Source organism: Thunnus thynnus, chromosome 11 (assembly GCF_963924715.1).
Source record: "Thunnus thynnus chromosome 11, fThuThy2.1, whole genome shotgun sequence".
In the NCBI taxonomy this organism is placed as follows: Eukaryota; Metazoa; Chordata; class Actinopteri; order Scombriformes; family Scombridae; genus Thunnus; species Thunnus thynnus.
The window spans coordinates 10,930,875-10,946,680 of NC_089527.1; the positions used below are offsets into that span (position 1 = coordinate 10,930,875).

The 15,806-nt window shown below is 39.6% G+C and overlaps 1 protein-coding gene across 7 annotated transcripts in view; it reads right to left on the minus strand.

Moving 5' to 3' along the window:
• pard3bb (par-3 family cell polarity regulator beta b) overlaps window positions 1-15,806 on the minus strand; it is a 227,837-nt gene that overhangs the window by 168,111 nt on the left and 43,920 nt on the right. For 6 of the 7 annotated variants that reach the window (XM_067603150.1, XM_067603151.1, XM_067603155.1 and 3 more), the window contains one exon: window positions 5,563-5,716. In XM_067603150.1, the coding sequence (XP_067459251.1) occupies window positions 5,563-5,716 (154 nt within the window). Of the gene's footprint in view, window positions 1-5,562; window positions 5,717-6,257; window positions 6,374-15,806 lie in introns of those variants that run through there. The other variant, XM_067603156.1, reaches the window with a different exon arrangement.

Below are 15,806 nucleotides of genomic sequence, written 5' to 3' on the forward strand. Positions count from 1 at the left end.
ACCCCTCAGAGATCTGATGTTTTCGTCTGCTGCAATTTTATTATTTTTCGTCTCTTCAGTGGAGCGGAAACGTAAGTGGATGTTTAAGTCTCATGCTGCATGTGTATCATGATTTATTCAATAAATCTGTTCTCCGTTGCACTTTGTCGCATTTCGCTTTTATCGACACCCAAAGTTTTTCCACCTCTGCCGAGTGTAAAAACTTTTTTTGCGGTGTTTCTTCAAACTTTCAGCATTTCCACTCAGGTTGTCTTTCATGCACAAATTGAAAAAGCGAATAAAAAAAAACGGGTGGATGTAAACGCACCTATTGATGACTTTTTCAGATCTTTTCAAGGACATGTACATTACAAGGAGTGAGGGTGCGTACGGTATGTTATGTAACCATGGATACAAACATTTTTCCAAAGAGCTGACTCAAACTGACAGACACAAGAGTTTTCAGAGTTTTCACAAGGTTGTATCTAATTGCCAAAGAAGACATACATTTACAAGGCAGAATGTGCTTCGTGGAACAGATGCCGTAATTGGCACACTGTCAACTCCACTGAAACTAAGCACGTTATTTTAGCTTGTCAAAAAAGAAAATAAAAGAGATAATTTGCGATACATTGTCATGACTGGAGGTTGGTGGAAATGTTAAAATATAGGGTAAAAGTCAAAGAAAGAAAGAAAGAAAGAAAAGCCTTTGTATTTAATTGAATTAAACCTATTGGTTTCATAACTACTTCTTTTTATCATCTGCACTCATCAGCCGGCACATCCTGACACATTTATGTGTGTATGTAAATATCTGGTAATTACATACTGTAGCAGGGGTCATCAGAAAGCTCATTCCAGGATGTTGTTTTAGAAGACGTGAGTGTGCGGCGCCCTTTGTGTTCATTAGGTCTGTAAGGAGCAGATGCGAAAGCCCGAGTACACACAAAGTTAATGTATGATCCCTTCCCTTCATATCTCTTCAGTGAACACACACTGATGTTCATGCGTCCAAATGGCCAATAAGTGGCTGATTTGCAGATCTGAGTGTGCACGGAGGTAACATATGATAGTGTCTCCCTCTTCACATCTCATCAGCCCACTGCATAAAATCATCATTAAACAGAAGCTGATGGATGAAGCAGCACACTGCACTATTGCCTGTGTGCTGCTGTTGCTGTTGCTAGAGCTTGGAGAAAGAGTGAAAGTGAGAGAAAAAGTCAACACTGCAGGAAGCTATGCAAATAAATTACATTTATAACTGGAGGTACAATTATGATCTGTGTCTCCCAATTCTCACATTTTTACGATCCCATTCATAGGAGCCATCAATCCGTATATACAGTACATTAAGAACAGTGTCATGTTACCCTCTATAGCGCCGTTGGGAAAAGAATGAGAAGGGTGGTGTTGAGGGCGTAGGGAACCTTATATTGAGTGAACTACTCAGAACAAATGCCAAATGATATTTGTAGGGTCATATATTGATTGTCACAAAATGGACCCTTGGTGCTCTTAAGACTGGCCGGGGGTATGGATTACATCAACCCCGAATCAATTCATCTCTTAAAAGAATGGTGATGAAAGAGGGATGAAGGGAAGGAGGACAAAAGAGATAAAAAACAAGAGATAGAGGAAGAAAATGGATGAAGAAATAAAAAGGACTAATATTGGAAAAGATCGTTGTTAGTGAGATAAAAAAGAAAAATGTACAAATAAGATGAGATGGAATGGAAAAAAATGTCAAGTGAAAAAGGTGGTTAAGGCAAAAATATGAAGAGAAAGCATCAAAAAAGACATGGCTGTAAACAAAGAGAGAAAAAGTGGGTTTTTCTCTGGTCCAGTGTGTAGAATTTAGTGGCATCTAGCGGAACAGTATGTTTCAATTACTGTATAATCCCTGTGAAAATAAGAGTTTATGTGTTTTTGTTACCTCAGAATGAGCCCTTTATATCTACATGGAGCCCGCCACGTTGCACTGCCATGTTTCTACAGTAGCCCAGAACGGACAAACCAAACATTGGCTCTAGAGAGGGCCTTGCACATTTTTCACGGCCATCATAGGTCCTCTTACACACTTGGAAGGGCAGGGTGAAGAGAGGGGTGTTCATTTGTTTGCAATATGCAACCTCACCGCTAGATACCATTAAATCTTACATACTGGTCCTTTAAACCAACAGTCAGGCGCTCATATGAACACTGAAAGAGGTTTTCCTGGCTGTAATGGTTCCTCCTGCTCATACTGGTATTAAAAGATCCCCTTCAAATGTGCTTTCAATGTAAGTGACGGAGGCCAAAATCCACAGTTTGTCCACACGGTCACTTTGTGTAAAAAATGCATTTAAAAGTTTATTTGAAGCTTATATGAGGCTTCAGCAATCTGAGTTAGCTCTATTAAGTGGATATCTGCCATATTTGTAGTCTTTTTAGCATCATATTCCCTCTTTGTGTTTCCCTGTTGAGCTGCGGTAGAAGTATAGTAGAGAAGAAACGATTATAGTGACCAAAATGATCATGGTTAAAAAGTACTGATACACACATTGAAATCATTTCACCAAGTTCTATATTAAAAACCACAATTAAATTAGCAGCACTATGTATTTTTTGTTTGCATAAACAAAACACATATCCACATTATGTATCCTTCCTACAGTTAAACTGAAGCTGAACCAGTAAGACATGAAACCTGGGATCATCTAGAAATAGGTAAACAGTGTTTCATTGTATGAAGATACATGCTGTCCATGTAAAGTAGTACATTGAGACAGATACCCGTGGCTATGTAGGGACTGCTAACAGTGCTACTATTCTATCTTAATGCCTCAAAATGCAAAGATGATTTTAAATCACCTAATTATCCCCACTATCCTCTATTTCACTGCAGTAATTTTACTATATAGAGCTATAATATATGTCGATATACTTGTGGCACCGATAGCATGAGACTGAATGCTGCGTTGGATTTTTTTGTCACTGGAATATCAGCAAATAGTTTAATTAGTTAAAAGGGTCAGTGATGCATATTGCTGAGCTTGTCTGAGTGCAAATGAATAATAAATGCTTCGACCAATGTAGCTATTACATCAACATCACTGATCATGTTCTCAGAAGTGTATTGAAGGTAAACATCTTGTGAAAGCACCAGTAGTCTTCATTTAAATATCATCATATTATATTTATGTATTTAAGTGTTGTTGTACAAAATCACACAGCCCTGATAATGTAGAGTATATATACTTGACACTTCACATTTCCGCATCCACATCCACTGTAATCACTGAAAGCTCATTGATTATCTTTGACTCCGATGGGAATGCCTAAACTATCCACTCTAATGCTGATCATGTCTCCTTCCTAAATTATCCAGACATGTTCAGCACTTTGATTCTTGATTTTAAGCTGCTCATTAAACACTGCTACGATTCTGTTTTTAAGTCTTTTATAGAAATGGAAGTGTTAACAGAGGACTACAGAAGGAGAGAGATGGATAAATAAAAAAGGCAATAAAAAAGAGAGTCGTTTAACAAAACGAACGCGAGCGAGTATCATGAAAGGAAGTGATCAACATAAAAACAAAAGGAAGATTTGGAGAGAAAGAAAGGACCAATAAAAGGCAGAAAAATGAAGAGACTTGTAGAGACGGTGAGTGAGAGAAGTGGTTAGAGTGAGAGGCAAAACATTAGATAGTGATAGAGGCCTAACTCTGACCTTCTCACACTGACAGTGATAGTCTCCAGAGCTCCGTTACCTCTAATCTCCCACGACAGTCACACATTACTACTAATCTCTGCTGACAGGCGACCATACTGAAACAGACTAAACTTCCTGTCTTAACAGTGTCTGGATGATACAGCTAAGGCCTCTTCACAACTAAGGAAGGTTAAACAAGCTGAAATGTCGATTATATTATTACTATTAGAAGTACGACTACTAATATAGTTGCAGATCTAAAACAAGAGGATAGGGAAACTCATTTTACTGTAATAATCAAGCTGATTTTTGTGAGTCCTTGAGCTCAATAAACCGCTTTGCAATTTCTAAGCTAACTGGAAAATTTTTTTTTATAGTAACATCAAACAAAAGAAGAAGGTGAAATAATGAAATTTGCTGATAAAATACAGCTAACAATAGATGTACAGTATGAGCATTATCACATTTCATTTTTCAATGACATTTTAATGACATTTAGAAAACAACCTTGACAGATTATGCTTAAATGTCAAGCGTTCATCTTGATGGATCGTATGGGCCGTGCAACAAAGCAGATATAGAATCTACAATTCATAACTACAGGAACTGGAACCTGTGATTAGCTGACAGCAAGAGGCAACTTAAAGTAATGCTTAACCTTTGGCTAATCGTAGGTACACACGATCCATCATCTATATGGTTTGTTAAGGTAAAATAAAGTTTGGATAAAGTACTGTGACAACTCTAAACCCTCTCACGCTCACATCTACGCTACGGTGCCTCAACTGAACAGACGCTTGACTTGAAATAAGACAGGATGAAATGAAGGAAGAGGGGGAGGAAAGAATAAGAAGCAAAAAAGAGAAAGAAAGGCCCTGCAGATACTGTAAGTCTCGTCCAGGTAACAGAAACCAGACGCACACGTCGTTTTTTTTGTTCTGCCGCCTGACAGAACACATAGACTTCCTGTCCTCTCTTTTTTTCTGTTTCTCTTCATCTCATCTCATCTAAGACACAGCGATGCCAAGTTCCCAGCTGTCCCCATCTTGTTTTCATCACTGTCCGACAGAAAAAAAAACTGCCCATCACATCCTGACCTTTGTCTGTACTGTAACTCAAAGTTAACATCGTTCCTGTTCTGTACAAAAACATTAATGGTTCTGAAACTATTTTACCCAATAAACCATTATTTTTATTCCTTCCTTTCTTTTGTTCTTTCCATGTACAAATGTTTAGTTTCAGCCATCAAATCCATCCCCTCCAAAAATGGTGTTTTGGGACATCGCTGCTATCCTTCACCGACTTGACCAGTCAACCTCGACGTCAAATTTCAGCCACATTGAATCTGTTTCTTGTCTGACATCACTTGACATGACACATGACATTGATCTGTCCATGCGCTGACCTACAGGTTACACATAAAAAGGTGGAATCAGTGGTTTCCCCCAGAGAACTTTTCTTTCTTTGTAAGGTCAAAAAAAAAAAAGTCCTATGAAATTATTTTTAGATCCTGCGTCTCTAAACTTTGACATTACAAAGTCCCAGACAAGAGTATTTGGTCCCTCGGAGCCAGCAGTGTCAGACACAGAGCAGTTATGGTTGCCAGAGTTAACCTGGACTGGCTCATCTTTAGGGGGCACAATACCTCATCTAATATGAACAAACTTTGGTAATACCATGACAAATGCCAGAACCGGCTATGTTAAGGTTGCTCTTTCTATAGGGAACATTTCTTTGATCACTCTGCCATGAACAGGATGAATATAGTTTAAATAACACCGAACATAAAGCACACATCTTCCTGCTTCTATCATTCGTCAAGTCACGTCAAGTCATGGTTGGAGCAGGCCGATACCACCAACATATATAGTAAAAACCATAAAAACTACTCACTGGACTTGAGGGCTGAGGAAGTGACTTCTATCTCCCCTCCTGTGATTGGCTGGAAGACGGAGAGCTCGGATTGGTAGAGGTCAGGGCTGGGGGCTAGGCTTGCGTTAGCCGCACCCCTCTGCTGGGCTTCCTGCTCCTCATACACCGCCATCAGCTTTAAAAAAAAAACACACACACAAACACAAAGTAGCTGTTATTTTTCACTTTCTTCATTTTTTTTTCATGCATTATGAACAAAGAACGTGATCAGAGTGGAGCAGCACGACTTCTAACTCCGCTCACAGTCACTGGAAGTTTTCAGTTTGTTACTCCCTATCCGCTCTCCGCTCACACTGAGAGAGAAAAGCAACACCAGTTTGCTTCACAGACAGTGTGCTAATTGCTGCAATTCACCTGCTCCACACGTCACAAAGCCAAATTAAGAGGTAAAACGGATGCAAATAAAAGAAAAAAATGCTAACAGAAGCCACCAGATTCAGATTCACCCACATTTTCTCGACTTAAACTCAACCAAGGATTCAACAGGTGTATGACTAAACGTTGATGAATGTACATAAACAGGAGCTAAAGGACGACGCTGAGAGAAACAGTTCTCAGGGAAAGACTGTTTGTCTTTTTGTAACCATAACACTTCAAATAAGAGATTAAGAAAAATAAAAAAAATGGTTTGTTTATGCACATGATCTGTGTGTTACCTTGTGGATGAGGACGCTATAGAGGACGTCCAAGGAGCCCAGCATTCCTGTGACAGAGTGTGTGTCTACTGTTTAACAACTGCCTCCATTCGTGTCTCCCCTTTGCGTGTGTGCGACACCCTGCTAGCTCTAACTGTGTTATATAGTGGAATCCCTGTCTATTGAGTATTGCACTGAGTCTGCGTTTAGCTTAACATAGCACAGAGCTTGTCAACACAGTGTTCTAGGGGCCTCCACGCAAAAGCTGAATAGACCTGTGTGTGTGTGTGTGTGCATATGGGTGTGTGTGTGTGCGCCATGTCTATAGTGGTCAAGAGTAAAGAAAGGGGACTTTGCCAGTAAAGCCAGAGGCTTCCTGCTACACTGAAATATGAAAGTGTGCATACAAGTATGCACACAGACGTGAGTCACTGTACTGTGATTTGTTGGCCGTCTCTTCTGCACATGAAAGCAAAAAAACAATTAAGCTGACATTATAAAATGCAATTCTACAACGCAAAGTGATGCCAACATTTCAGACTAAATGCCTGTGCAGGTGCCAGTACAGCGAAGTCCAGCAGTTACTCTTTTTTTCAAGGCTGACCTGATCTATTAGGCGGTTTTCACTGGATTTTCTGCATTGGCTTTTTGATAAATTAGGAACTGAAAAAGTTGTGACTTATGATACCAACACATTTAGTTTAGCAAGACAATTACACAAATTAAACCTGTTAGCATATTAGAACCACACACATATCAATACTACTAATATAAGTACTAAATGCATTTAAAAAGAAACATGAGGTGTTTCTTGTACATGGCTGATATTATACTAATGTAAATATAGTACATTTAATCTTGTATTCTTAAAAAGCTAAACTGTCCTCTGTATACTTCAGATTCCATGAAATCCAAGTAAAGTTCCTTTTTATTCTTTTTCTAAAGTTAATCTAAAGTGTGTATGTCTACGTGTAAATACATATACTGTATATGTGCACCTTCTTCTTCTTCCCAGTATAACCTCACCAGGCAGAGAGCAGAATAGCACTGAGTTATACAACATTGCACCTTTCTCGGCATCCATATCTCACCAACTATTCAGCCCGACCGATGCCTCTCAGTCTCACACGTTCATGTTCTGTCACACTCCTCTCTTCCATCTGTCTAACACACATCTTTTCTTATTGTCTTGTCTTCCATCTTTCCTCTTGTAACGAACCTCGTCTGACTTTTTTTTCACTCTTTCCCTCTAACTTTGCTTGTTGTTTACAGTCCTCACCTCTTTTGTTAGCCTTTCCTCTGACTCTATGCACCTACCCTGCTGTTTCGTCTCATTACACATCTTATTTCTATCATATTCATGCTTGAGGTGTAAAGTGTTTTCGTCAGATGATGATGAGTATTTGTCACTTTTCTATCAAGATGCTTCGGTGCAAATTTTAAAAATGATTGTCCAGCAGCTACAGTACCTGCAGGGATGCTAATAAAGCAGATAGGAAAGAGTGGAGATTTAGAAGTGAAGACAGGAAGGTAAAATACATATAGTAAGTTGTTAAAAACTGCATATGTTTAACATAAAAACATTCACAGTCTTATCCATCTCAGTAAACCTGTCTCTTAGAGAAAGCTGGAACACGACTAATAGCTACCAGACGTGTAACACATACACACACACACGCGCGCACAGAAGGGTGGCAGATTCTTAAATAAGAACATCTGAAAGAATGACAGGAAGAAAAATGGGTAGAAAAATTCAACATAGTCTTGCTGAGTCTCTTAAAAAGCAGAGGTGGAAAGAAAGGAGAGACAGCCAGATGAGAGCGAGGAGGACTTTGCCTACGTTCACTTCGACGGGGGGAACTCAAAAGACCTGCCAAACAAAATGATACCGCAGCCTGAGAGCATGAGAGAGAGAGAGAGAGAGAGACAAAGGTGAGACCGCGTAGAGTGAGAGCACAGAGAAAGAGAGAGAGAGAAACGGCCGTGAAGAGAGTGAAAGACAGAAGGTAAGAGAGAATTATGATGATGATAATGAAAGGGACTGACAGATGTGTTGTACTGTAAAAAAACCTTATGAGCAAAAGGCAAACCTGAAACTTGAGATTGTCTGAGAGTCACCGTGTCAAGTGCTAGTGCAATGACGCGTCCACTTTATGCTGCCAACTCTGTCTCTGTTCCTCTTATAACAGTCTGTCAATATCTGCCTAAGACAGATAGACATTTTTTTTTTTTTTCAAATGCATAAAATCCAACATGATCGTTTACCTTTCACCTGTTTTTCTAAGTAACTTTGTAGCAAGTTGTGCATTTTACATTTTTGTCAGTTTGTAGAAGAAGAAGAAGAAGGGCAACAGTTAGCATGGGTAAACAAAAACAGGCATTACCAACAGAAGACTTTAATTTATTGACCAAAAAAACACAGGGAAATGTCAAAGTATTAGCCACAAAACTACTTAAAATGCCATTTAAATCATATTTTCTCATCATTATTCCGAGGAAACTAAATAATGCAGCAGTTGAGGATGCGGTGTCTTGCTCAAGGGCACGTAAACAGTAAAGGAGAGCATTTCACCGTCATGTTCTCCGTGCTGACTTTCCAGACTGGTCCAGAGGATCAGGGACTGTGGCCACAAAGCTGTTTCCTGACCTCAAGGCCAGCGTAGCCAGTAGATGTTTTTATAGACTACGTAATAAGTTAATTGTTACTTTTCACGAGCGATGCTGCCAGCGTGCGTCACTGTCATGCTATTATATGTAACATTTAACCTTCGCATCAGCAGACTGTCAACATCCTCGACAAACTCAAAGCACGCTGGTAAACTCTTTTTTTAAGGGTTTTTTTTTTTTTTTCAGTTTCAGCTTACTGTCAAAACACATATTTTTACTTTGATCGTGTTTCTGACAACCTCGTGTAAAAAATGCCTTTATCTATCTGTGAGCTTCAATACTTGTGCTAAAAAATGCTTCTGAGCAAGGGATAAGGCTTCATTTTGTCTTAATTTGGTTTTAAGAAAATGTACAAAACAAAGAGTGACTATGACTAATCACAACAACCAATTCAGTGCTTCTCCAAAGTCTGACGATAATCTGAGTTAATAAATGAATTATTGCTAAATTAGGAAAATGATAATGAATATAATTTTGACAATAATACAACTAAAACTGTACAAAACACAGTGACTCATAATAATACAAAACAAAAATGAGAAAAACAGAAATAAACAAATATTTTAGAATGACACAGCTGAGGGATTACGCATGGACGCACTATTCAATACTTTCATTTGGAGAACTTCACCTCCCTCACCACAGTATAAATTACAACCTCAAATACCTGTTTGGTTTGGAGGGAGATGTCCTTTTTTTGTCATATATTTTTTTTCATTTGCTGTGATGATTTGTTCAAGTAAAACATTTTCTTTCTCCTGCTCTCAGGGATGTCAGAGGTCAACTTCAACCACAAAACGCCACTGATGCAGCCAGTATAGAGATTCAACGTCTTGATTAAAGGATAGGTTCACAGTTGTTTCAAATCTGTCTTAAAAACAACCATCAAGTGAAAATTGACACTGAAAGAGGTTTTCTTTGCTGTAATCATTCCTCCTGTTCATACTGGCTATTAAAAGATCTCCTTCGAATGCACTCTCAATGCAAAGTTTATCTGAAGCTTATATGAGGCTTCAGCAGTCTGACTTAGTCATATCATGTGGATAATCTGCCACATTTACAGTCTTCTTCACATAAAATTCCCTCATTGTGTTTCATCGGACAGTGTTTCCCTGTTGAGCTGCAGTGGAAGTATAGTAACACAAAGAGGGAGAGATGAAGTTTGACATTAGCTTCAGATAAACTTTTAAATACATTTTTACACAGAAGGAGGCTCATGGATTTTGGCCCAAATCACTTACATTGTAAGTGCATTATGAAGGGATCTTCTAATGGTCAGTATGAACAGGAGGAATGATTATGGCAAGAAAAACCTGACTTTTGCCACGGACCAGACTTATAACCCGAATGTCTGTCACTGACTGACTGACTGACTGACTCACACCACTGGTCGGCCTGCCAAGTGTTGGAGTTTCCCCATTGGCCGTTGCTCTTTCAAAATGAATCAGCACTAATAGTTTCAGTTGTTAGTTACCCCCTTCCTCAGGGGGCGTTTACAACATTTACCGTCCAAAGAGCGTCTCACATGGAGGCTCCGACACTGACAGGAGCACCAACCCGCGGATACAAAGAGACGTGACGGATCCACTTTACCAGCCTGCACAGCGGCCAGCGGCTAGTTAGCTTGGCTAGCATCGTTAGCATAGCCATGCTATGTTGTATGTAGGCCATAGACTGTATAAAAATAAGGTGTAGCCATGGTGTTTCTGGTTTAACAGCACCATGCTGGGCAGGTGACAGGCGTGTTTACGGTGTTTGTGTGCTCTAAAAAACGTCACAGCGCAGATAAAAAGTCACACAGCTGATGGACTGTTAGCCTAGCATGCTAATGCTGCATAAACATATGGATGGGACAATACGTTTTCAGACATCCTCAGATAAAAACAGATGAAAGCAGGGGACATTGACAGATAATTAGAATAATTATGATTAAAAGTAAGTTCTCTTTCAAATCAAACATCCCAAGATATGAGTGGAAAGTGTTGTTCTTACAACTAAATTTATAACTTTTTTTTTGACTCCAACATAGCGAAACCATGTCATGTGATACGCTACTTCAGTACACTTTTCTAGCAAATATTAATGGGACCACTACAGAAAACTGCAAAACTGCAGATGAACATTTAATATCCAGGAATTCACATTATAGACACTTTCACTGACTATCCCTGTTACACACTGGCCACAATTACGCACATTGACCGTTTACGCTCCAGGCATACACTAGGTTTTATTTTAAGACAGACCTGTGTGAAATTGTGAACCTGTCCTTTAAGGAGACCTCAACAGTCCAATATGGGACCAAACTCAGCACGTCCATGACTCACGCTCATTACAATGTGCTAATTTGTTTGGGCAAACTACAAAAACGCCCATGACCCATTTTGTCTCTCAACTATGTAATTATTTAGTTCAGCTTTAATTAAAAACACAGTGAGAAACCCAGAGGTTAAACACTAGCTGACTTAATCATTTTCCCATGGTTACTTCTGAGCTCTTTCTCTACCCCTTCTCTATTCCTTCTCCTCTGCCAATATTAATCAATACGTTGTGGTCACTACAAGATTTAGCAGATTATCTAGGACAAGTGGAGGCTTGTGGGAAGTAACCTGGTGTGTGTACAGTACATGCATGTGTTTCTATGTGCGTGAGCTTTGGACTACCTGACCTGAGGGCTTAGATCAATTAAAGGCCTGACCCAACGAGCCACAATCAAACATTCCCACCCAGACACCAGTGTCTGTCACGTTGGTCTAGTTTGGGAGTTTTAAGTCTCCACTGCTTGTAAAAATTGAGTGGTTAAATTTAAAAGTTTTCTGTGTAGACACTGTCTGAGCTGAGAGTGTCTCAGAGGGAGTCAAATGCACCAATTACTACTTTCTTAGGGGGTCACTGCTCTATCCAAGTGGAACATACATGATACTGTGAAAAAATAATGATATATTTAAGATATTATATATAATATTTTTATAATATTTAAAAAAGGAAATTCCAAAAAATATATATAAATAAAAAAGTATAAATAAAAGGAATTATGGCATTTTCAAGTCAAATCTAAACCTCTAAGAAGAAGCCTGCTGACAGGAATTACTCTGCCCTTGCTTTTATGGGGGCAAGGAGGTCATAAAAATTTCTTCAAATATGTTTTGGCTCACTTACCGATAAACAGTGATATTTCAGTGAGATGCAAATGATATATAATACACAAAAAGCAGTATGCACTGCTCAGCATCTTCGAAAGTGTGTGTATGAGAGGGTGTGTGTGTGTGTGTGTGTGTGTGTGTGTGTGTGTGTGTGTGTGTGTGGGAGTGGGGGTTAGTGGAAAAGTGTGGAGCTGGTTCCTATCCTTTTATTTAAATTAAAAGAGCATATGAAATTGAGATAGGTAGATTAATCGTGGTTCAGGATTTAAATGCATAACATAAGCATCAGTGCTTACACACACACACACACACACACACCTACATGACCGTCTTTTTATACATCATACCCTTTTTAATCTGGTCGATTAGGGCCTGATTGATTCATTTGGGGCGGATCAATAAAAAGCTACAATCAGCCAAATGCATGAGCACATACATAGCTCACAGACAGTGAACGAATGCACTCTCTCGCACAAACGCACACTCGACATAATCTTTAAATATGCTTAAGCTATTTGTATACCACTGAGCTTTGATTTCCACTTATAACCACTTAACATAAAAAAAATCTATCATGTCCATGTGAGTGTGTGTGTGCATGCCTCTTTGAATATGTGTACTTTGCCATCTTATGCAGTCAGCAATATCCTTAGCAATGACCACTCCATCACTATAGCCTTGACAACAAACTGGGGGGGGGGGGGTGACCACTCATAGTGGCACCTGTACACGCATTTGAGAATGTGTGTGTGTGTGTCTGTGCATAGTCAGGACATATTATGATAAACTGTACAAGAGTTTACAACTGGCTAAATGGCTTTGGGCATGATACAGTACATTAGAAGATTGAGGGAGGATAATATGGGGTACTAAAAGAAGAATTTTATATTTTTCTCCCTGCAAATTGCAAATTTGCTAATTCACTGTCATCTTTGCTATCTCAGCTGTATTTTTTTTTTTTTTTTTTTTTTTTTATAAAGGAATGTCAATTTCAATTATCTCAATACAACGAGAAAAATAAGATAATAAAAGTGTCTTCCAGGGAAGAAATCATAAAGCTCTCACTCCGACACAACTGTTCCCCCTAAAAGGGAGACCAGGTTTGATCACTCAGTGGCACACACGCACCCACACACACACACACCCACACACACACACACACACACACAATGACAGTGACTAGACTGACAGCACCACCTAGCTCTACATAACAGACACTGCATCTGTAGAGCAACCTGAAGCCACTGGCCTCCCTCCCACCCCCTCCACGTCTGTGCCTTACTGTCTGTTACTGCGTCATCCATTTGTTAACTCTCAAACAAAAGAACTGTTATTCAGAAAGAGGAAGAAAAAGTGCTATCTGCATACCTGTGTGTCTCTCAAAGCTGTATGGAGAAGCGATGGCTATAGTATGTTTTATGTTCTACAGTGCTTGCACAAACTGTACTCTTTGTAAATGAATTGGTGCTACACTTTGCAGGACGGGTGAGCCACTCTCTCTGTATCAGCATGTCGTCATTCCCCTCTCTGCCCTTTTAATGTCATGCCAAGGTGGGAAAAAAAACGGTATTTTTATGTCTCATGACATAATTTTGATGCAGCTCTTTGTGGTGCACTCATAAAAGACGTCAGTGTGGGGTTGCTAATGTGGCAAGTTAAGGTCACTTGGGTAGGCAGACAGAGTACTTTGTACAACTAGCATAAGAAATAATTTTTAAACAGCCCTGCAACAACTCTGTGTGATTCCATAAAAAAATAATTGTGCAGATCACAAAGAGAATTTGAATGAACCCTGAGGCGGGTCAGCTCTTCTGTGTTAGGCTATGTACAAGTTGGCCTTTTCGTCTTTCATCAGCACATATTCCTGCTTAGCCTTGTTTCCCCCTCTGGCTTCGCTTTGCCTCCTCTCCTTCACTTCCTCTCGTTTCCCCTCCTTTCTCTTAGCTTTCCTCTTCTCCAGTTGCCTCCGTTCATCATCACTTTTTTTACTTTTGTTTCTTTTTCCTCTCTTGCTCCTGGTTCCGCCTCTACTCTCCCCTCGCGTCGCCTCCTGTAACTCCTCTGCAGCTCCGCTCCTCAGCTGTCACACACTCTCTCTCCTTTTGAGTTGTAGTGTTTCCTTGCAAATCAGCTGATGTAAATCATCATGTTCCAGCACCCTGGTCTATTGGATACATCCATGAAGCAACAAAGAGCTTATTGATTAACACGTGAATCTGATACACTCTCTCAATATCGATACTCTTAATCTCTCTATGCTGCTTTTCTCCCACTTTCACTCTCTTTTCTATTCTCTTGTAATCTCTAAATTTCTTTCAAGCAGAAAGGATGAGAGAGTCAGATCATCAACAGATTTATATACAGATTATAAAACACACTTAACACAAAGGGATATGCATATACTGTTAAAGTACTCACGTATACGCTGCACAAAAGGACAGGGACAAAAAGATTCACACACACACAAACACGTACTTCTGACTGTGACCTCTCTGCTGCAATCGATCCATCGCCGTGGTGATCGATAATCAGGATAGTGTTGTCTCCGTATGGAGAATATGGATGAATGAAATTCACCTGGTCAGCAGTTTGAAGTTTGTGTGTGTGTGTGTGTGTGTATTTGTGAAGGTTTGTGTGGGTGTGTGTGTGTGTGTGTGCTGAACCTCTATTGATCTCCAGTCACCTTACCTCTCAGCAGAGCAAGACAAATCCAGACAAGACAGACAGGAGGGGAAAAAAAAAGATGAATGAGGGCAAAAATACCGTGAAGTATGAGAAATTCAAACATTAAGAGACACAGAGAGAGAAATAAAGAGAGGGTCACAGACAACATTTGATTCACATAAGAATCGTAATTCTCATTTTCTACGATTGTGAATTGATTAATGTTATGTTGATGGAATGAAAAAGTCTGATCTCAAGAGTTATCTTGTAGTCCATCTTCAAAAAGCATTTGCTTGCCTTTTTTTTCCCTTTTTTATGATACCTAATTATAGAATTATTTATTTATTCATATTGTGAATCGTGACACCGACAATCTGAATGGAAAAGTGAGATTCCCAAAGATTCCTACTCTTAACAGACAGCTATACACATACAACAGATGTGAAGATAAAAATACATACAAGAGGATGTTATATATACACATTAGAGGTGTACCGATCGATCGGCCACCGATTGAAAACGGACGGTTTTCAGCTGATCGACCATGACCAGTGCCCGGCTCCGATCAGTCTCATATATCTGATTTTTTGCTGGTCAAATTTACACACCTGCTGCACATAGCCGTACAATAGTTCACACCGCACACACACAGCAGCACAGACAGTGTGTCACAGCCACACACACACACATACACGCTAAAACTAAATGATATGAACTGCAGCAGAGACTCGCCGTCGACTGGTAACGTTACAGCACATCTGCTGCAGTTTTTAACTTGTTTAAACATTAATTTACTAGTTTTATTTACCAGCAACATGTCATAACGACCACCAAAAGGCAGGGCTCAGACAGCGGGCCTGAAGACGGGCTACACCTGGACCATCCCGGGTCTGCTCAAGATGGGACAAGTGTTGAGTCAGTCCGGCCCAAAATATTCTATATAAAACAGGCCTGGACGTGTTCAGCTGTTGAAACCAGGTGATTTTACCTCTTAAGGAAAAGTCTGACATCAATGTTTTACTGAAAATCAACTGAGGTGTGGCTCTGCTGTTAATACTGCTACTGTTTTTGTTTATATTACATTTAATTTAACCTC